Below are 21,805 nucleotides of genomic sequence, written 5' to 3' on the forward strand. Positions count from 1 at the left end.
AGCCCAAAGTCAAGCACTTGGTGACAACTGTATCAGTTGAAAGTGCTATACAAACATACATTGATTGATGGATTTGCCTTACACTGCAGCAAACAGTAATAGTATTGTTATTAATCTCTTCACTATTCAGTATCCCTTTCAGCTCACGTCAACAGGGTTGAAACCCAGCTAGTAAGGGTCAGGGTTCAGCTGGAGAGACAGAGACAGAGTAACAGAGACAAAGTAACACATACACAGACAGAGTAACACAGACAAAGTAACACAGGCAGAGTAACAAAGTAACACGGGCAGAGTAACAGAGTAACACAGGCAGAGTAACACAGGCAGAGTAACAAAGTAACACAGGCAGAGTAACACAGGCAGAGTAACAGAGTAACACAGGCAGAGTAACAAAGTAACACAGGCAGAGTAACACAGGCAGAGTAACAAAGTAACATGGGCAGAGTAACACAGGCAGAGTAACAGAGTAACACGGGCAGATAAACACAGGCAGAGTAACAGAGTAACATGGGCAGAGTAACAGAGTAATACAGGCAGAGTAACAGAGTAACACATGCAGAGTAACAGCAAAACACAGACAGAGTAACACAGACAGAGTAACAGAGTATTGGAACCAGGGACTGTAGTGACACCTCTTGCATTGAGATGCAGCGCAGTGCCTTAGAAAGCTGCGCCACTCAGGAGCCCAGGGTTCCCTCCACCCCTGGTACAATCTAATACACCTGGCGCAGGTCCCCCCCCCCCCCCCCAACAGTGTTACAATCTAATACACCTGGTACAGGTCCCCCCAACAGTGTTACAATCTAATACACCTGGCACAGGTCCCCCCAACAGTGGTACAATCTAATACACCTGGCGCAGGCCCCCCCCCCCCCAACAGTGGTACAATCTAATACACCTGGCGCAGGTCCCCCCCCCCAAAAGTGGTACAATCTAATACACCTGGCGCAGGTCCCCCCCCCCCAACAGTGGTACAATCTAATACACCTGGCGCAGGTCCCCCCCCCCCCAACAGTGGTACAATCTAATACACCTGGCGCAGGTCCCCCCCCCCCCCCAACAGTGGTACAATCTAATACACCTGGCGCAGGTCCCCCCCCCAACAGTGGTACAATCTAATACACCTGGCGCAGGTCCCCCCCCCCCCAACAGTGGTACAATCTAATACACCTGGCGCAGGGCCCCCCCCCCCCCACAGTGGTACAATCTAATACACCCGGCCCAGGGCCCCCCCCCCCCCAACAGTGGTACAATCTAATACACCTGGCGCAGGTCCCCCCCCCCCCCAACAGTGGTACAATCTAATACACCTGGCGCAGGTCCCCCCCCCCCCAACAGTGGTACAATCTAATACACCTGGCGCAGGTCCCCCCCCCCCCAACAGTGGTACAATCTAATACACCTGGCGCAGGTCCCCCCCCCCCCCAACAGTGGTACAATCTAATACACCTGGCGCAGGTCCCCCCCCCCCCAACAGTGGTACAATCTAATACACCTGGCGCAGGTCCCCCCCCCCCCAACAGTGGTACAATCTAATACACCTGGCGCAGGTCCCCCCCCCCCCAACAGTGGTACAATCTAATACACCTGGCGCAGGTCCCCCCCCCCCCAACAGTGGTACAATCTAATACACCTGGCGCAGGTCCCCCCCCCCCAACAGTGGTACAATCTAATACACCTGGCGCAGGTCCCCCCCCCCAACAGTGGTACAATCTAATACACCTGGCGCAGGTCCCCCCCCCCCCAACAGTGGTACAATCTAATACACCTGGCGCAGGTCCCCCCCCCCCCCCAACAGTGGTACAATCTAATACACCTGGCGCAGGTCCCCCCCCCCCCCAACAGTGGTACAATCTAATACACCTGGCGCAGGTCCCCCCCCCCCCAACAGTGGTACAATCTAATACACCTGGCGCAGGTCCCCCCCCCCAACAGTGGTACAATCTAATACACCTGGCGCAGGTCCCCCCCCCCCAACAGTGGTACAATCTAATACACCTGGCGCAGGTCCCCCCCCCCCAACAGTGGTGCAATCTAATACACCTGGTACAGGTCCCCCCCCCCCAACAGTGGTACAATCTAATACACCTGGTACAGGTCCCCTCCAACAGTTAAACATAAAGTGTTGGTGTCATGAGCTGAAATAAAAAGATCCCAGAAATGTTTCATACGCACAAAAATATTCTCTACATCCCTGTTAGTGAGCATTTCTCCTTTGCCAAAATAATCCCTCACCTGACAGGTGTGGCATATCAGGAAGCTGATTAAACAGCATGATCATTACACAGGTGCACTTTGTGCTGGGGACAATAAAAGGCCACTCTCTAAAATGTGCAGTTTTGTGACGCAACACAATGCCACAGATGTCTCAAGTTTTGATGGAGTGTGCAATTGGCATGCTGACTGCAGGAACGTCCACCTGAGCTGTTGGACAATGTTTACTACAAGTTTAGATAGCTGGCATGCTGACTGTAGGAACGTCCACCAGAGCTGTTGGACAATGTTTACTACAAGTTTAGATAGCTGGCATGCTGACTGCAGGAACGTCCACCAGAGCTGTTGCCAGAGAATTGAATGTTCATTTGTCTACCATAAATGACGTTGGAGGCAGTTTTAGAGAATTTGGCAGTACGCCCAACCGGCCTCACAACCTCAGACCACGTGTAACCACGCCAGCCCAGGACCTCCACATCCAGCTTCTTCACCTGCGGGATCGTCTGAGACCAGTGTCGTGTCTTTGGCTATGCCGGATTAAGTGATATGACATGCTAACTTATAAAATAATTTCTCTGTAATTAATATTACCTGATTAAGCTAATCATGTAAATGTAATTAACTAGAAAGTCGGGGCACCACAGAAGAACGTTTATAGAGCTGTTATCTTCCGAATAAACTCTTAAAATACTTAGTAATATTTTACAACGATAGCAGTCAATATTAACCCTTATCTTATTTTCAGTCTCATAATGAAAGTTGTCAATTCTTGGTTATCTTCACGAACCCTGGCTAACAAGTTGAATCAGCAATACAAAATTGGGTTTAATTATTTGTTTACTAAATACCTAACTAATCACACAGAATTACCAATACACAGAATACAATGATGTCATACAGAATTCACCCCTGGTGAACGGAACCTGTATGAAAGCTGGTTACACAAAGGAAAGGGGGTTGGGCTTGAATGAAAGGGCGGGAAGATTTAGGAACAAAGAAACAGCAGCTATGCTATCGTAAATACATTATCTTATGCATTCTAAATTACCGCCCATTTGGAAAAGGAAAATGCAATAAATATTTACTCTGAGCTGCGCTTCGGTAGATTGGTCGTAGATGCTGGCCGGGTTGGCCAACAGATCTTCCTGTAGTGGAAGAATGTCTCTGGTGGTAAATTGAATACGTGGTGGTATCTTCGTCTGGTTGTTAGACTGGATCCGTCGTCCGTCCTTTCCTAGCCCACGTTAGCAGCGGCTAACTCAACGGCTAGGAAGTATCACTTCTGTAGTGAATAAGCTCAAAGTTCATACCAGTTCATACCATAGCTCACACCGAGGTTGGCTTAGTTCTGTCCTTGATATGGTTTAGTTAACATGTGTGTCCTTCTAACGTAGAGGCTGCAGACCTCCCGTACTGGAACCTGTGAATGTCTTTTCGTCAAAGGCTTATATAGTGGAGAGGAGGGAAGGAGGTGTTTCATCGTTTATAACCCCTGTCTCTTCACAGGGTTGGCCACTGATCGAGCAGGGCACTTTCCTTATGAAAACCCAATTCTCTCATTTGGAAGCTAAAATTACATTTAATCTCCTAACAAACAATTTCAATATCAAACATTTCAATTGCATAACAATTCCATGTGACTCTGATAACTAGAGGGTGTATACTTTCTCAGGTACAGTTTATGTCGTCCTGTCATCAATCATAATGTCTCAGATAACAATGAACTGACATACATACTCATTACGTTATCAAGCATATTTCCAACTGGTTTTATTATCAAAAGATGGTTCCTTTCCCCATTTGTTTGATGTTCCCAGACTCTCTATATTTAACAGGACAGCAGTCCTTCAGTAGGGTCAGTAAGAGAGGGGAAGGGAGAAAGGTATTTATGGGGGGGGGGTCATAAACCTTACCCACAGGCCAACGTCATGACACCAGCCACCCAGACAGCTGATAAAACTGAGGAGTATTACTGTCTGTAATAAAACCCTTTTGTGGGGAAAAACTAATTCTGATTGGCTGGGCAAATTCTGATTCTCTCCCTCCCCTCCCGGAGGACCTGAGCCCTAGGACCATGTCTCAGGACTACCTGGCATGATGACTCCTTGCTGTCCCCAGTCCACCTGGTCGTGCTGCTGCTCCAGTTTCAACTGTTCTGCCTGCGGCTGTGGATCCCTGACCTGTTCACAGGAAGTGCGACCTTGTCCCAGACCTGATGATTTTTACTCTCTCTCTCTCTACCACACCTGCTGTCTCTAACTCTGAATGATCGGCTATGAAAAGCCAACTGACATTTACTCCTGAGGTGCTGTTGCACCCTCTACAACCACTGTGATTATTATTATTTGATCCTGCTGGTCCGCTATGAACGTTTGAACATCTTGGCCATGTTCTGTTATAATATCCACCAGGCACAGCCAGAAGAGGACTGGCCACCCCTCAAATCAAATCAAAGTTTATTTGTCACGTGCACTGAATACAACAAGTGCAGACCTTACAGTGAAATGCTTACTTACAGGCTCTAACCAATAGTGCAAAAAAGGTATTAGGTGAACAACAGGTAGGTAAAGAAATAAAACAACAGTAAAAAGATAGTGAAAAATAACAGTAGCGAGGCTATAGAAGTAGCGAGGCTACATACAGACACTGGTTAGTCAGGCTGATTGAGGTAGTATGTACATGTAGATATGGTTAAAGTGACTATGCATATATGATGAACAGAGAGTAGCAGTAGCGTAAAAGAGGGGTTGGCGGGTGGTGGGTGGGACACAATGCAGATAGCCTGGTTAGCCAATGTGCGAGAGCACTGGTTGGTCAGCCCAATTGAGGTAGTATGTACATGAATGTATAGAGCCTGGTTCCTCTCTAGGTTTCTTCCCAGGTTCCTGCATTTCTAGAGAGTTTATCCTAGCCACCATGCTTCTACATCTGAATTGATGTTTGAGGGTTTTAGGCTGGGTTTCTGTACAGCGCTTTGTGACATCTGCTGAAATAAGAAGGGCTTTATAAATACATTTGATTGATTGATTGGGCCTGGCTCCCCAGTGGGTGGGCCTATGACCAGGTCCCCTCCGACCGTGGCACAACCTAATAGACCTGATACAGGTCCCCTCCGACCGTGGCACAACCTAATAGACCTGATACAGGTCCCCTCCGACCGTGGCACAACCTAATAGACCTGATACAGGTCCCCTCCGACCGTGGCACAACCTAATAGACCTGATACAGGTCCCCTCCGACCGTGGCACAATCTAATAGACCTGATACAGGTCCCCTCCGACCGTGGCACAACCTAATAGACCTGATACAGGTCCCCTCCGACCGTGGCACAACCTAATAGACCTGATACAGGTCCCCTCCGACCGTGGCACAACCTAATAGACCTGATACAGGTCCCCTCCGACCGTGGCACAATCTAATAGATGTGATACAGGTCCCCTCCGACCGTGGCACAACCTAATAGACCTGATACAGGTCCCCTCCGACCGTGGCACAACCTAATAGACCTGATACAGGTCCCCTCCGACCGTGGCACAATCTAATAGATTTGATACAGGTCCCCTCCGACCGTGGCACAATCTAATAGACCTGATACAGGTCCCCTCCGACCATGGCACAATCTAATAGATTTGATACAGGTCCCCTCCGACCGTGGCACAATCTAATAGATTTGATACAGGTCCCCTCCGACCGTGGCACAATCTAATAGATTTGATACAGGTCCCCTCCGACCGTGGCACAACCTAATAGATTTGATACAGGTCCCCTCCGACCGTGGCACAACCTAATAGATTTGATACAGGTCCCATCCGACCGTGGCACAATCTAATAGATTTGATACAGGTCCCCTCCGACCGTGGCACAACCTAATAGATTTGATACAGGTCCCCTCCGACCGTGGCACAACCTAATAGACCTGATACAGGTCCCCTCCGACCGTGGCACAACCTAATAGACTTGATACAGGTCCCCTCCGACCATGGCACAATCTAATAGATTTGATACAGGTCCCCTCCGACCATGGCACAATCTAATAGATTTGATACAGGTCCCCTCCGACCATGGCACAATCTAATAGATTTGATACAGGTCCCCTCCGACCATGGCACAATCTAATAGATTTGATACAGGTCCCCTCCGACCATGGCACAACCTAATAGACCTGATACAGGTCCCCTCCGACCATGGCACAACCTAATAGACCTGATACAGGTCCCCTCCGACCGTGGCACAACCTAATAGACCTGATACAGGTCCCCTCCGACCATGGCACAACCTAATAGATTTGATACAGGTCCCCTCCGACCATGGCACAATCTAATAGATTTGATACAGGTCCCCTCCGACCATGGCACAACCTAATAGATTTGATACAGGTCCCCTCCGACCGTGGCACAACCTAATAGATTTGATACAGGTCCCCTCCGACCATGGCATGGTTCCTGTTTTATTCGTCCCCTGGTCTGCTCTACCCTTTAAAGGGCCCATCTGCAGTTGAAACAATAACAAAGTGTACTGTTTCGGTAAGAAGCTGAGGGATGGGGCTGGAGAAATGTACCCACTCTCAAATTCATAGACCAGAGCTATGGATGCAGGGACTAACCTGATCATTTTAACCATGTTTTGAGTCTATACAGCATTTGTTTACATTAACTTTGTCTACCAACATTGGAGTAAAACAAGCTTGTATTTTGGGTTGAACTAGGCTGATGAGGCATTTATAAAAGTTATGTTCTTTAAGAATCAATGGGTACATGTCATTAATGTATAAGTCCACAATGGATGTAGCAACACTTTTGAAGGCAAGGTCCAAAACCCCCAGCATGCATCTCTATCTGACTGGGCTAAATCTCTTCTTTAGTCAATCTTCTCCTCCCATTTTCTCCATAATGTTAATTTCCAGATTTGGTGCCTGATATAAAACTCTATCAGGGTCAGAGTGTTTCTCAAGAGCCACGTGAAGAGATTCAGAGACAGTAGTCGGAGGGACCAGGATTGACATGATATCCTCACAATAGGTTGTGAGGCTGAGAGAGAAAATAGTGAACAGGAAGTGACACAAACAGTAAAAACTATAAACTCAAGAGGTGTTTGGCTTTGCGGACATGTTCACACTCCCGTTAGATATGTATTTATTTACAATGAGGTTTGCAGCAAAGTATAATACCACATTTGTTTTATTTAACCTTTATTTAACTAGGCAAGTCAGTCAAGAACAAATTCTTATTTAGAATGACGGACTACACCGGCCAAACCAGGACGACGCTGGGCCAATTGTGTGCCGCCCCATGGGACTCCCAATCACGGCCGGTTGTGATACAGCCTTGTGACTTGGAAGGGTGAGAAAATGAAATAGTTTGTGTTGAAAAGGGCCCCATCTCTCACAAACAGATGTTTTGGCCTGAAATAAGAGCCAAGAACATCTCCAGCTCTCTGACAGAGAGAACTACAGCATGTCAAAACACATGTGATTCCTTAAGTGAATGTAAACATGTCCCCAAAGTCAATGCATGTATTGTAGGCCTATCTGGGCGACCTAATATATTGTAGGCCTAACTGGGCGACTTAATATATTGTAGGCCTATCTGGGCAAATACATGTATTGTAGGCCATCTGGGTGACTTTATATACTGTAGGCCTATCTGCGTGAATGAATGTATTGTAGACCTATCTGGGTGACTAAATATATTGTAGGCCTATATGGTTGACTTAATATATCGTAGGCCTATCTGGGCGACTAAATATATTGTAGGCCTATCTGGGCGACTTAATATATTGTAGACCTATATGGTTGACTAAATATATTGTAGGCCTATCTGGGTGACTTAATATATTGTAAGCCTATCTGGGTGACAAAATATATTCTAGGCCTATATGGTTGACTTAATATATTGTAGGCCTATCTGGGCGACTAAATATATTGTAGGCCTATAAGGTTGACTAAATATATTGTAGGCCTATCTGGCTGACTTAATATATTGTAAGCCTATCTGGGTGACAATGTATTGTAGACCTATCTGGGTAAATACATATATTGTAGAACCTATCTGGGTGACTTTATATACTGTAGGCCTATCTGGGTGAATGAATGTATTGTAGACCTATCTGGGTGAATGAATGTATTGTAGGCCTATCTGGGTGAAAGAATGTATTGTAGACCTATCTGGGTGACAATGTATTGTAGACCTATCTGGGTAAATACATATATTGTAGGCCTATCTGGGTGAATGAATGTATTCTAGACCTATCTGGGTGAATGAATGTATTCTAGGCCTATGTGGGTGAAAGAATGTATTGTAGCACTATCTGGGTGAAAGAATGTATTGTAGACCTATCTGGGTGAATGAATGTATTGTAGACCTATCTGGGTGAATGAATGTATTGTAGACCTATCTGGGTGAATGAATGTATTGTAGGCCTATCTGGGTGAATGAATGTATTCTAGACCTATCTGGGTGAATGAATGTATTCTAGGCCTATGTGGGTGAAAGAATGTATTGTAGCACTATCTGGGTGAAAGAATGTATTGTAGACCTATCTGGGTGAATGAATGTATTGTAGACCTATCTGGGTGAATGAATGTATTGTAGACCTATCTGGGTGAATGAATGTATTGTAGACCTATCTGGGTGAATGAATGTATTGTAGACCTATCTGGGTGAATGAATGTATTGTAGACCTATCTGGGTGAATGAATGTATTGTAGGCCTATCTGGGTGAATGAATGTATTGTAGGCCTATCTGGGTGAATGAATGTATTGAAGGCCTATCTGGGTGAATGAATGTATTGTAGGCCTATCTGGGTGAATGAATGTATTGTAGGCCTATCTGGGTGAATGAATGTATTGTAGACCTATCTGGGTGAATGAATGTATTGTAGGCCTATCTGGGTGAATGAATGTATTGTAGACCTATCTGGGTGAATGAATGTATTGTAGACCTATCTGGGTGAATGAATGTATTGTAGACCTATCTGGGTGAATGAATGTATTGTAGGCCTATCTGGGTGAATGAATGTATTGTAGGCCTATCTGGGTGAATGAATGTATTGTAGACCTATCTGGGTGAATGAATGTATTGTAGGCCTATCTGGGTGAATGAATGTATTGTAGGCCTATCTGGGTGAATGAATGTATTGTAGGTCTATCTGGGTGACTGATGGATTCTGACAAGTGAAACAGACTATCTGGAAAACAACATCACGTCTTCAGCACAGGTTTTCAGCACGTATGATTGAGAGTAGAGAGTTGACTGTGACAGGCAACATGGTTGCCTTGGCTACCTGGTCTTTAACACTCCAGGTTCTATTTTCCTCTGGAGCGAAGGAGGCGCAAGTGTCAAACGCACGTTAGTTTGCAATTTCATCGTGTAAAAAAACTGCCGCACTTGCATTTTCCAGCCTTTACCCCAGGTTCGGAAATTCATCTGTCTAATATCAGCTTGCCTCCGCTGAGGTGGGATAGGTAGAAATATTTGAGATATCTCCTAAAAATATCTAGATATTTCAGTCAGAGCAACTAGAGATATTTAAGAACGACCCCAGCTGGTCTTAGCGGTAACCGGGATAGTTACATCATTGGTTTAGCCAGCGCAGGCCCACGCAGTATCCTTATGTTCATCACAAATGTTTTATTAAAACATCAATAGCAGCAAAACAGTCAGACATTCCCCTTTTTCATTCATATATTGGACATTCTGTTTGTCCAGCATCTGTGAAGAGTTTCGGACTCATTATGTGCGACGCCCATTGCATGAAAGGTGTGTCAGTGGCTGTCGGAAGCCTGTTCACGAACATCAAGTTATTTAAAAAGACGTCTTATTGTGTTTAGTTTTTACTCTGTCAAATCGCAGGAATTCTGATCTCTGTCCGTGGTGCTGAATCCACTTGTAAGGCCTCAACTGACAGCCTCATTAAATAGTACCCGCAAAACCAGAAACTAAGGCTATTCCATGCGAGAAATTGCCAAAAAACTGAAGATCTCGTACAACGCTGTGTACTACTCCCTTCACAGAACAGTGCAAACTGCCTCTAGCCAGAATAGAAAGAGTGGGAGGCCCCGGTGCACAACTGAGCAAGAGGACAAGTACGTTAGAGTGTCTAGTTTGAGAAACAGACACCAAGTCCTAAACTGGCAGCTTCATTAAATAGTACCCGCAAAACACCAGTCTCAACGTCAACAGTTAAGAGGCGACTCCGGGATGCTGGCCTTCTAGGCAGAGTTGCAAAGAAAAAGCCATATCTCAGACTGGCCAATAAAAATAAAAGATTAAGACGGGCAAAACATTTAACATTTACATTTAAGTCATTTAGCAGACGCTCTTATCCAGAGCGACTTACAAATTGGTGCATTCACCTATAATATCCAGTAGAACAACCACTTTACAATAGTGCATCTAAATCTTTAAAAGGGGGGGGGGTAGAAGGATTACTTTATCCTATCCTAGGTATTCCTTAAAGAGGTGGGGTTTCAGGTGTCTCCGGAAGGTGGTGATTGACTCCGCTGTCCTGGCATCGTGAGGGAGCTTGTTCCACCATTGGGGTGCCAGAGCAGCGAACAGTTTTGACTGGGCTGAGCGGGAACTGTGCTTCCTCAGAGGTAGGGAGGCGAGCAGGCCAGAGGTGGATGAACGCAGTGCCCTTGTTTGGGTGTAGGGCCTGATCAGAGCCTGAAGGTACGGAGGTGCCGTTCCCCTCACAGCTCCGTAGGCAAGCACCATGGTCTTGTAGCGGATGCGAGCTTCAACTGGAAGCCAGTGGAGAGAGCGGAGGAGCGGGGTGACGTGAGAGAACTTGGGAAGGTTGAACACCAGACGGGCTGCGGCGTTCTGGATGAGTTGTAGGGGTTTGATGGCACAGGCAGGGAGCCCAGCCAACAGCGAGTTGCAGTAATCCAGACGGGAGATGACAAGTGCCTGGATTAGGACCTGCGCCGCTTCCTGTGTGAGGCAGGATCGTACTCTGCGAATGTTGTAGAGCATGAACCTACAGGATCGGGTCACCGCCTTGATGTTAGTGGAGAACGACAGGGTGTTGTCCAGGATCACGCCAAGGTTCTTAGCACTCTGGGAAGAGGAAACAAGGGAGTTGTCAACCGTGATGGCGAGATCATGGAACGGGCAGTCCTTCCCCGGGAGGAAGAGCAGCTCCGTCTTGCCGAGGTTCAGCTTGAGGTGGTGATCCGTCATCCACACTGATATGTCTGCCAGACATGCAGAGATGCGATTCGCCACCTGGTTGTCAGAAGGGGGAAAGGAGAAGATTAATTGTGTGTCGTCTGCATAGCAATGATAGGAGAGACCGTGTGAGGATATGACAGAGCCAAGTGACTTGGTGTATAGCGAGAATAGGAGAGGGCCTAGGACAGAGCCCTGGGGGACACCAGTGGTGAGAGCACGTGGTGCGGAGACAGATTCTCGCCACGCCACCTGGTAGGAGCGACCTGTCAGGTAGGACGCAATCCAAGCGTGGGCCGCGCTGGAGATGCCCAGCTCGGAGAGGGTGGAGAAAAGGGTCTGATGGTTCACAGTATCAAAGGCAGCAGATAGGTCTAGAAGGATGAGAGCAGAGGAGAGAGAGTTAGCTTTAGCAGTGCGGAGAGCCTCCGTGACACAGAGAAGAGCAGTCTCAGTTGAATGCCCAGTCTTGAAACCTGACTGATTAGGATCAAGAAGGTCGTTCTGAGAGAGATAGCAGGAGAGCTGGCCAAGGACGGCACGTTCAAGAGTTTTGGAGAGAAAAGAAAGAAGGGATACTGGTCTGTAGTTGTTGACATCGGAGGGATCGAGTGTAGGTTTTTTCAGAAGGGGGGCAACTCTCGCTCGCTTGAAGACGGAAGGGACGTAGCCAGCGGTCAAGGATGAGTTGATGAGCGAGGTGAGGTAGGGGAGAAGGTCTCCGGAAATGGTCTGGAGAAGAGAGGAGGGGATAGGGTCAAGCGGGCAGGTTGTTGGGCGGCCGGCCGTCACAAGACGCGAGATTTCATCTGGAGAGAGAGGGGAGAAAGAGGTCAAAGCACAGGGTAGGGCAGTGTGAGCAGGACCAGCGCTGTCACTTGACTTAGCAAACGAGGATCGGATGTCGTCAACCTTCTTTTCAAAATGGTTGACGAAGTCATCCGCAGTGAGGGAGGAGGGGGGGGGAGGGGGAGGAGGATTCAGGAGGGAGGAGAAGGTAGCAAAAAGCTTCCTAGGGTTAGAGGCAGATGCTTGGAATTTAGAGTGGTAGAAAGTGGCTTTAGCAGCAGAGACAGAAGAGGAAAATGTAGAGAGGAGGGAGTGAAAGGATGCCAGGTCCGCAGGGAGGCGAGTTTTCCTCCATTTCCGCTCGGCTGCCCGGAGCCCTGTTCTGTGAGCTCGCAGTGAGTCGTCGAGCCACGGAGCAGGAGGGGAGGACCGAGCCGGCCTGGAGGATAGGGGACAGAGAAAATCAAAGGATGCAGAGAGGGAGGAGAGGAGGGTTGAGGAGGCAGAATCAGGAGATAGGTTGGAGAAGGTTTGAGCAGAGGGAAGAGATGATAGGATGGAAGAGGAGAGAGTAGCGGGAGAGAGAGAGCGAAGGTTGGGACGGCGCAATACCATCCGAGTAGGGGCAGAGTGAGAAGTTTTTGATGAGAGCGAGAGGGAAAAGGATACAAGGTAGTGGTCGGAGACTTGGAGAGGAGTTGCAATGAGATTAGTGGAAGAACAGCATCTAGTAAAGATGAGGTCAAGCGTATTGCCTGCCTTGTGAGTAGGGGGGGAAGGTGAGAGGGTGAGGTCAAAAGAGGAGAGGAGTGGAAAGAAGGAGGCAGAGAGGAATGAGTCAAAGGTAGACGTGGGGAGGTTAAAGTCACCCAGAACTGTGAGAGGTGAGCCATCCTCAGGGAAGGAACTTATCAAGGCGTCAAGCTCATTGATGAACTCTCCAAGGGAACCTGGAGGGCGATAAATGATAAGGATGTTAAGCTTGAAAGGGCTGGTAACTGTGACAGCATGGAATTCAAATGAGGAGATAGACAGATGGGTCAGGGGAGAAAGAGAGAATGTCCACTTGGGAGAGATGAGGATTCCAGTGCCACCACCCCGCTGGCTCGATGCTCTAGGGGTATGCGAGAACACGTGGGCAGACGAGGAGAGAGCAGTAGGAGTAGCAGTGTTATCTGTGGTGATCCATGTTTCCGTCAGCGCCAGGAAGTCTAGGGACTGGAGGGTAGCATAGGCTGAGATGAACTCAGCCTTGTTGCCCGCAGACCGGCAGTTCCAGAGGCTGCCGGAGACCTGGAACTCCACGTGGGTCGTGCGCGCTGGGACCACCAGGTTAGAGTGGCAGCGGCCACGCGGTGTGAAGCGTTTGTATGGCCTGTGCAGAGGGGAGAGAACAGGGATAGACAGACACATAGTTGACAAGCTACAGAAGAGGCTACGCTAATGCAGAGGAGATTGGAATGACAAGTGGACTACACGTCTCGAATGTTCAGAAAGTTAAGCTTACGTTGCAAAAATCTTATTGACTAAAATGACGAAAATGATACAGTACTGCTGGCTGGTGGAGTAGGCTAGCTAGCAGTGGCTGCGTTGTTGACTTTGTTTGAACGTGTAGCTGGCTAGGTGTAGCTGGCTAGGTGACCTCGATAGTTTCAGTACTACACCTTGTCATGATACAAAAGCAACTTTGTAGCTAGCTAACATAACACTAATCAAGACGTTCCTTTGTAATGTATTTAGTTTCTACAGTGTTACTCGTCGGTAATAGTTGGCTGGGTTTGGGAAAAAAAAAAAAAAATGGCGTCGCGGGGGACGGCAGTAGCTGGCTAGCTAACCTCGGTAATTACTAAACTACACAATTATCAAGCTATGACAAAGACAACTATGTAGCTAGCTAGCCAACACTGCACTAGTCAAATCGTTCCGTTGTAAAGTATTGGTATCTACAGCGCTGCTAGTCGGTAACGGTTGGCTAGCTGTTGGCTAGCTAGCTAGCAGTGGGTTAATGATGACTAGGTGTGTTGACTACGTCTGGCGTCGCGGCTGGCTAGTTACTAATAATTACTCTAAACTACACAATTATCTTAGATGCAAAGACAGCAAAGACAACTATGTAGCTGGCTCACTAACACTACACTAATCAAGTCGTTCCGTTGTAGAGTATTAGTGTCTAGAGCGCTGCTAGTCGGTAACGGTTGGCTAGCTAGCTAGCAGTGGGTTAATGAAGACTAGGTGTGTTGACTAAGTCTGGCGTCGCGTCGCGGCTGGCTAGTTACTAATAATTACTCTAAACTACACAATTATCTTAGATGCAAAGACAACTATGTAGCTGGCTCACTAACACTACACTAGTCAATTCGTTCCGTTGTAATGTAATAGATTCTAGAGTGCTGCTAGTCGGTGGAAGTTGGCTGGTTGGCTAGCTAGCAGTGTTGACTAGCTAGCTAGCAGTGATGACTACGTTAGGAGGACGAAGATAGCTAACTTCGATAATTACTCTAAGCTACACGATTATCTTGCAAAGACAACTATGTAGCTGGCTCACTAACACTACACTAGTCAAGTCGTTCCGTTGTAATGTAATAGATTCTACAGTGCTGCTAGTCGGTGGAAGTTGGCTGGTTGGCTAGCTAGCAGTGTTGACTAGCTAGCTAGCAGTGATGACTACGTTAGGAGGACGAAGATAGCTAACTTCAATAATTACTCTAAGCTACACGATTATCTTTGATACAAAGACGGCTATGTAGCTAGCTAAGAAAATAATTGCTCGGATCAAACAAATCAAACCGTTGTAATGTAGTGAAGTGTAATATTACCTGTGGAGTGAAGCGTAGTGCGACTGCTCGCTCCAAACCGGAAACGACTAAAGAAAACAGACACTGTACAGAGGAACTCTGCCTAGAAGGCCAGCATCCCGGAGTCGCCTCTTCATTGTTGACGTTGAGACTGGGGTTTTGCGGGTATTATTTAATGAAGCTGCCAGTTGAGGACTTGTGATGCGTCTGTTTCTCAAACTAGACACTCTAATGTACTTGTCTTCTTGCTCAGTTGTGCACCGGGGCCTCCCACTCTTTCTATTCTGGCTAGAGGCAGTTTGCGCTGTTCTGTGAAGGGAGTAGTACACAGCGTTGTACGAGATCTTCAGTTTTTTGGCAATTTCTCGCATGGAATAGCCTTAGTTTCTGGTTTTGCGGGTACTATTTACTTGCGGAAGCATGGGTGCGTGCGGTTTGGTCAGCATGTAAGTAGGCAGGTAGCCTAGTGGTTAGAGTGTTGCGCCAGTAACTGAAACGTCGCTGGTTTTAATACCCAAGTCGACAAAGTGAAAAATCTGTCGATGTGCCCTTGAGCAAGGCACTTAACCCTTATTTGCTCCAGGGGTGTCGTGCTACTATGGCTGACCCTGTGAAACAACATTTCACTGCACCTATCGGGTATATGAGACAAAACACGTTTTGTTTTTCTATTGACACATTCTTACAGTAGTAAGTGGTATTTAAAGAAAATAAAATGTATACGGTGCCTTCAGAAAGTAATCACACCCCTGGACTTATTTCACATGTTGTTGTGTTACAGCCTGAATTCAAAATATAATACTTAAAAAAAAATGTTTTACTCATCTACACACACACACAATACCCCATAATGACAAAGTGAACACGTTTTTATACATTTTTTGCACATTTATTTTAGAAGCACCTTTGGCAGCGATTAAAGCTGTGAGCCTAAGTGGCTAAGTCTTCTGGATTGTGCAACATTTGCCCATTATTCTTTTTAAAAATTCTTCAAGCTCTGTCAAATTGGTTGTTGATCATTACTAGACAACCATTTTCAGATCTTATCGTAGATTTTCAAGTAGATTTACGTGAAAATTGTAATTTGGTCACTCAGGAAAATTCAGTCTTCTTATTTATCCTGAAAAACTCCCCAGTCCTTAACGAAAAGCATGCCCATAACAAGATGCAGCCACCACTATGCTTGAAAATATGGAGAGTGGTACTCAGTAATGTGTTATATTGGATTTGCCACAAACATAACACTTTTTATTCAGAACAAAAAGTTTATTTCTTTGCCACATTTTTTTGCAGTATTACTTTAGTGCCTTGTTCCAAAACAACAGGATGTATGTTTTGGAATATTTTTATTCTGTACAGGCTTCCTTCTTTTCATTCTGTTAATTAGGTTAGTATTGTGGAGTAACTACAATGTTGTTGATCCATCCTCAGTTCTCCCCTATCACAGCCATTAAACTCTGTAACTGTTTTAAAGTCACCATTGGCTTCATGTTGAAATACCTGAGCAGTTTCCTTCCTCTCCAGCAACTGAGTTAAGAAGGACGCCTGTATCTTTGTAGTGACTGGGCATATTGATACACCATCTAAAAAGTGTAATTAATAACTTCACCATGCTCAAATGGATATTTAATGTCTGCTTTTTTTTTTACCCATCTACCAATAGGTGCCATTCTTTAAGAGGCATTGGAAAACCTCCTTGGTCTTTGTGGTTGAAACTGTGTTTGAAATTCACTGCTCACTGAGGGACCAGATAATTGTATGTGTGGGGTACAGAGATGAGGTAGTCATGTTAAAACACTAGTATTGCATAGTGTTAGTCCATGCAACTTATTATGTGACTTGTTAAGCACATTTTTACTCCTGAAGTTATTTAGGCATTTCAGCTTTTCATTGTGTGACCCCAAAAAATATAAATTTGATCCATTTTAAATTCAGGTAGTAACAAAACGTGGGAAATGAAAAGGGGGTGTGAATACTTTCTGAATGCCCTGTAGAATCTGTGTGTGTGCCTGCATACTACTGACCTTTGACCTGTGTATCTCGCCGTCATCGTCCTCTCCTCCGACGCCCAGTATCTTCCTGGTCTTCAGCCGGCTCACCAGATCTGTCTGGCTGTGCTTCTTCATCAGAGGGGGTTGGGGTTTGCTGCTCATGGCTGATAGGGGGGGCGGTAACGACCTATGACTCCTAAAAACCACAACATAACAAGAGAAAGATGGAGAACATGGGTCGTGTTCATTAGGGCACGCCGTAGGAAAACAGTTTGCATCAAAAAATTCAAAATGAGCGTATCTTATTAAAGTTGAGATAGTTCACTCCTGAAAACCACAACATACACATGGAATACAAAATCAATCCAATCCAAAGTAGTGCATTATATAGGGAATATGGTACCATTTGGGAATTAAACTTCTGTCCCTCTCAGATGTAATGCTACGGTTCTGAGGAGTGACGCTACGGTTCTGAGGGGTGACGCTACGGTTCTGAGGGGTGACGCTACGGTTCTGAGGGGTGACGCCACGGTTCTGAGGGGTGACGCCACGGTTCTGAGGGGTGACGCCACGGTTCTGAGGGGTGACGCCACGGTTCTGAGGGGTGACGCTACGGTTCTGAGGGGTGACGCTACGGTTCTGAGGGGTGACGCTACGGTTCTGAGGGGTAACGCTACGGTTCTGAGGGGTGACGCTACGGTTCTGAGGGGTGACGCTACGGTTCTGAGGGGTGACGCTACGGTTCTGAGGGGTGACGCTACGGTTCTGAGGGGTGACGTTACGGTTCTGAGGGGTGACGCTACGGTTCTGAGGGGTGACGCTACGGTTCTGAGGGGTGACGCTACGGTTCTGAGGGGTGACGCTACGGTTCTGAGGGGTGACGCTACGGTTCTGAGGGGTGACGCTACGGTTCTGAGGGGTGACGCTACGGTTCTGAGGGGTGACGCTACGGTTCTGAGGGGTGACGCTACGGTTCTGAGGGGTGACGCTACGGTTCTAAGGGGTGACGCTACGGTTCTGAGGTGTGACGCTACGGTTGAGCTGTGATGCTACGGTTCTAAGGTGTAACGCTACGGTGCTGAGGGGTAACGCTACGCTACGGTTCTGAGGGGTGACGCTATGGTGCTGAGGGGTAACGCTACGCTACGGTTCTGAGGGGTAACACTACGGTTCTGAGATATGACGTTACGGTTCTGAGGAGTGACGCTACGGTTCTGAGGGGTGACGCTACGGTTCTGAGGTGTAACGCTACGGTTCTGAGGAGTGACGCTACGGTTCTGAGGTGTGACGCTACGGTTCTGAGGGGTGACGCTACGGTTCTGAGGGGTGACGCTACGGTTCTGAGGGGTGACGCTACGGTTCTGAGGGGTGACGCTACGGTTCTGAGGTGTGACGCTACGGTTCTGAGGTGTGACGCTACGGTTCTGAGGGGTGACGCTACGGTTCTGAGGGGTGACGCTACGGTTCTGAGATATGACGTTACGGTTCTGAGGAGTGACGCTACGGTTCTGAGGGGTGACGCTACGGTTCTGAGGGGTGACGCTACGGTTCTGAGGGGTGACGCTACGGTTCTGAGGTGTGATGCTACGGTTGAGCTGTGATGCTACGGTTCTAAGGTGTAACGCTACGGTGCTGAGGGGTAACGCTACGGTTCTGAGGGGTAACGCTACGGTTCTGAGGGGTAACGCTACGGTTCTGAGGGGTAAAGCTACGGTTCTGAGGGGTAAAGCTACGGTTCTAAGGGGTGATGCTACGGTTCTAAGGTGTAACGCTACGGTGCTGAGGGGTAACGCTACGCTACGGTTCTGAGGGGTGACGCTACGGTGCTGAGGGGTAACGCTACGCTACGGTTCTGAGGGGTAACACTACGGTTCTGAGATATGACGTTACGGTTCTGAGGAGTGACACTACGGTTCTGAGGAGTGACGCTACGGTGCTGAGGGGTAACGCTACGCTACGGTTCTGAGGGGTAACACTACGGTTCTGAGATATGATGTTACGGTTCTGAGGAGTGACGCTACGGTTCTGAGGAGTGACGCTACGGTTCTGAGGTGTAACGCTACGGTTCTGAGATATGACGTTACGGTTCTGAGATATGTCATGGTCCTGAGGTATAATGTTACAGTTCTGAGATTTACTGTTATGTTTCTGTACAGATAGTAGAATGCCTGGGGTGAGGAGGATAAGGACACCGGGCCGACATGAGCTCTTTATCTCTCTGGTGTAGAGCAGAGCAGGCCCAGTATAGGCATAGGCCAGGCATTTCTCTTGAGGGAAATGTAGTACAGTACTACCATGGATTTATGTGCAAAGAGAAATGGATCAATCTGGAGTGTTGGTTTGTGTAATCCTAAGTAGAGCCCATCCCAACTCCAGATAAGGCTGTGTGTGTGTGTGTCAGTGCTTTCTGTAAAAACAGCCAGAGAGACAAGTTGTTTCACGCTTCAGTCTGATCTCTCTCTCTCATCAAACTGTTTCTATACAAAGCAAGTAACAGCCTGTTTCCACTACTAGAATAACAGAGGAACTACAACACATATCTATAGTTGGAGATCACTCATCTGTCATCAGATTCCCTCTGGAAAGCCAGTAACACCATGTTTACAGCAGGACAACAGGTAGCAGCTGACATAACTACCATGGAGTTATTAGGGAAAGCAAAGCTCTTATTTACTAGGTAAAGTTCTCATTTCAATAATTCATGTTCAGTACCATTACCGAAGAGGGAAAGTCTTTTTGGAGACTGGTGGATGTTTATGAGAGTGGCTCTGAAGTAAATGGATTGTAACCAACCTTGAACTGCTCTCAACTAGACGAAGGAAGGAAACTATTTCCATTTCTAGAGACTGTTTTTTTTCAGAAACCATTTCTTTTACTCGCATTCAGCCATCTACACTTTTTCATAAAGCAGTGTTTTGATTAAAAAAAAAGGTTTCAAGTGCATGGAGTTTCTGGAATGGTTATGGAAACTATTGTCATGACGTTGGCCTGTGGGTAAGGTTTATGACCCCCCCCATAAATACCTTTCTCCCTTCCCCTCTCTTACTGACCCTACTGAAGGACTGCTGTCCTGTTAAATATAGAGAGTCTGGGAACATCAAACAAATGGGGAAAGGAACCATATTTACATAATAAAACCAGTTGGAAATATGCTTGATAACGTAATGAGTATGGAGGTCAGTTCATTGTTATCTGGGACATTATGATTGATGACAGGACGACATAAACTGTACCTGAGAAAGTATACACCCTCTAGTTATCAGAGTCACATGGAATTGTTATGCAATTGAAATGTTTGATATTGAAATTGTTTGTTAGGAGATTAAATGTAATTTTAGCTTCCAAATGAGAGAATTGGGTTTTCATAAGGAAAGTGCCCTGCTCGATCAGTGGCCCAACCCTGTGAAGAGACATGGGGTTATAAACGATGAAACACCTCCTTTCCCCCTCTCCACTATATAAGCCTTTGACGAAAAGATAACCAGTATGTTCCAGTACGGGAGGTCTGCAGCCTCTACGTTAGAAGGACACATGACAACTAAGCCAACCTCGGTGTGAGCTATGGTATGAACTGGTATGAACTTTGAGCTTATTCACTACAGAAGTGATACTTCCTAGCCGTTGAGTTAGCCGCTGCTAACGTGGGCTAGGAAAGGACGGACGACGGATCCAGTCTAACAACCAGACGAAGATACCACCACGTATTCAATTTACCACCAGAGACATTCTTCCACTACAGGAAGATCTGTTGGCCAACCCGGCCAGCATCTACGACCAATCTACCGAAGCGCAGCTCAGAGTAAATATTTATTGCATTTTCCTTTTCCAAATGGGCGGTAATTTAGAATGCATAAGATAATGTATTTACGATAGCATAGCTGCTGTTTCTTTGTTCCTAAATCTTCCCGCCCTTTCATTCAAGCCCAACCCCCTTTCCTTTGTGTAACCAGCTTTCATACAGGTTCCGTTCACCAGGGGTGAATTCTGTATGACATCATTGTATTCTGTGTATTTGTAATTCTGTGTGATTAGTTAGGTATTTAGTAAATAAATAATTAAACCCAATTTTGTATTGCTGATTCAACTTGTTAGCCAGGGTTCGTGAAGATAACCAAGAATTTACAACTTTCATTATGAGACTGAAAATAAGATAAGGGTTAATATTGACTGCTATCGATGTAAAATATTACTAAGTATTTTAAGAGTTTATTCGGAAGATAACAGCTCTATAAACGTTCTTCTGTGGTGCCCCGACTTTCTAGTTAATTACATTTACATGATTAGCTTAATCAGGTAATATTAATTACAGAGAAATCATTTTATAAGTTAGCATGTCATATCACTTAATCCGGCATAGCCAAAGACACGAGACTTTTGTAATTCAAAATGTAATACATTGTACTGTGAATGATGAAAGGAGTGTTTCTTCTGCCTTAGTTGTTGAAATGTCGGAGACGTTTCTAGATTACTCAGAGTAAACCTGCCCTTTAGGCTCTGTGTCTTTTCAACCCTCAACACGTACGAGAACAAGCCTCTGGACATGCTCTAAATACTGGTTCCCCTGCCTGGTATCATTTAGAACACACACACACACACACACACACACACACACACACACACACACACACACACTGGTTCTCCTGCCTGGTATAATTTAGAACACACACACACAGACAGACACAGACACACACACACACACACACACAGAGAGAGCGAGAGCCCATGCAATATGCATGTCCCTGAATCCACCCAGATCAACGCTGACCTTTCAGCTGAGCGGAAACAGTAGTTGCCATGGTGTCGAGGGCGGTATGCGTGTGTGGCTTGGGAACAGAGAATTTG

General features: G+C 46.5%; 1 protein-coding gene across 2 annotated transcripts in view; it reads right to left on the reverse strand.

Moving 5' to 3' along the window:
* LOC115203584 (tumor protein p53-inducible protein 11) overlaps positions 1-21,805 on the reverse strand; it is a 73,750-nt gene that overhangs the window by 27,568 nt on the left and 24,377 nt on the right. For both annotated transcript variants that reach the window (XR_003880209.1, XM_029768373.1), the window contains exon 2: positions 16,997-17,159. Coding sequence is in view for 1 of the 2 variants with exons in the window: in XM_029768373.1 (XP_029624233.1) it covers positions 16,997-17,125 (129 nt within the window). In the remaining variant the exon portion in view is untranslated. The remainder of the gene's footprint in view (positions 1-16,996; positions 17,160-21,805) is intronic.

The sequence above is a fragment of the Salmo trutta genome, chromosome 12 (genome assembly GCF_901001165.1).
Source record: "Salmo trutta chromosome 12, fSalTru1.1, whole genome shotgun sequence".
NCBI lineage: Eukaryota > Metazoa > Chordata > Actinopteri > Salmoniformes > Salmonidae > Salmo > Salmo trutta.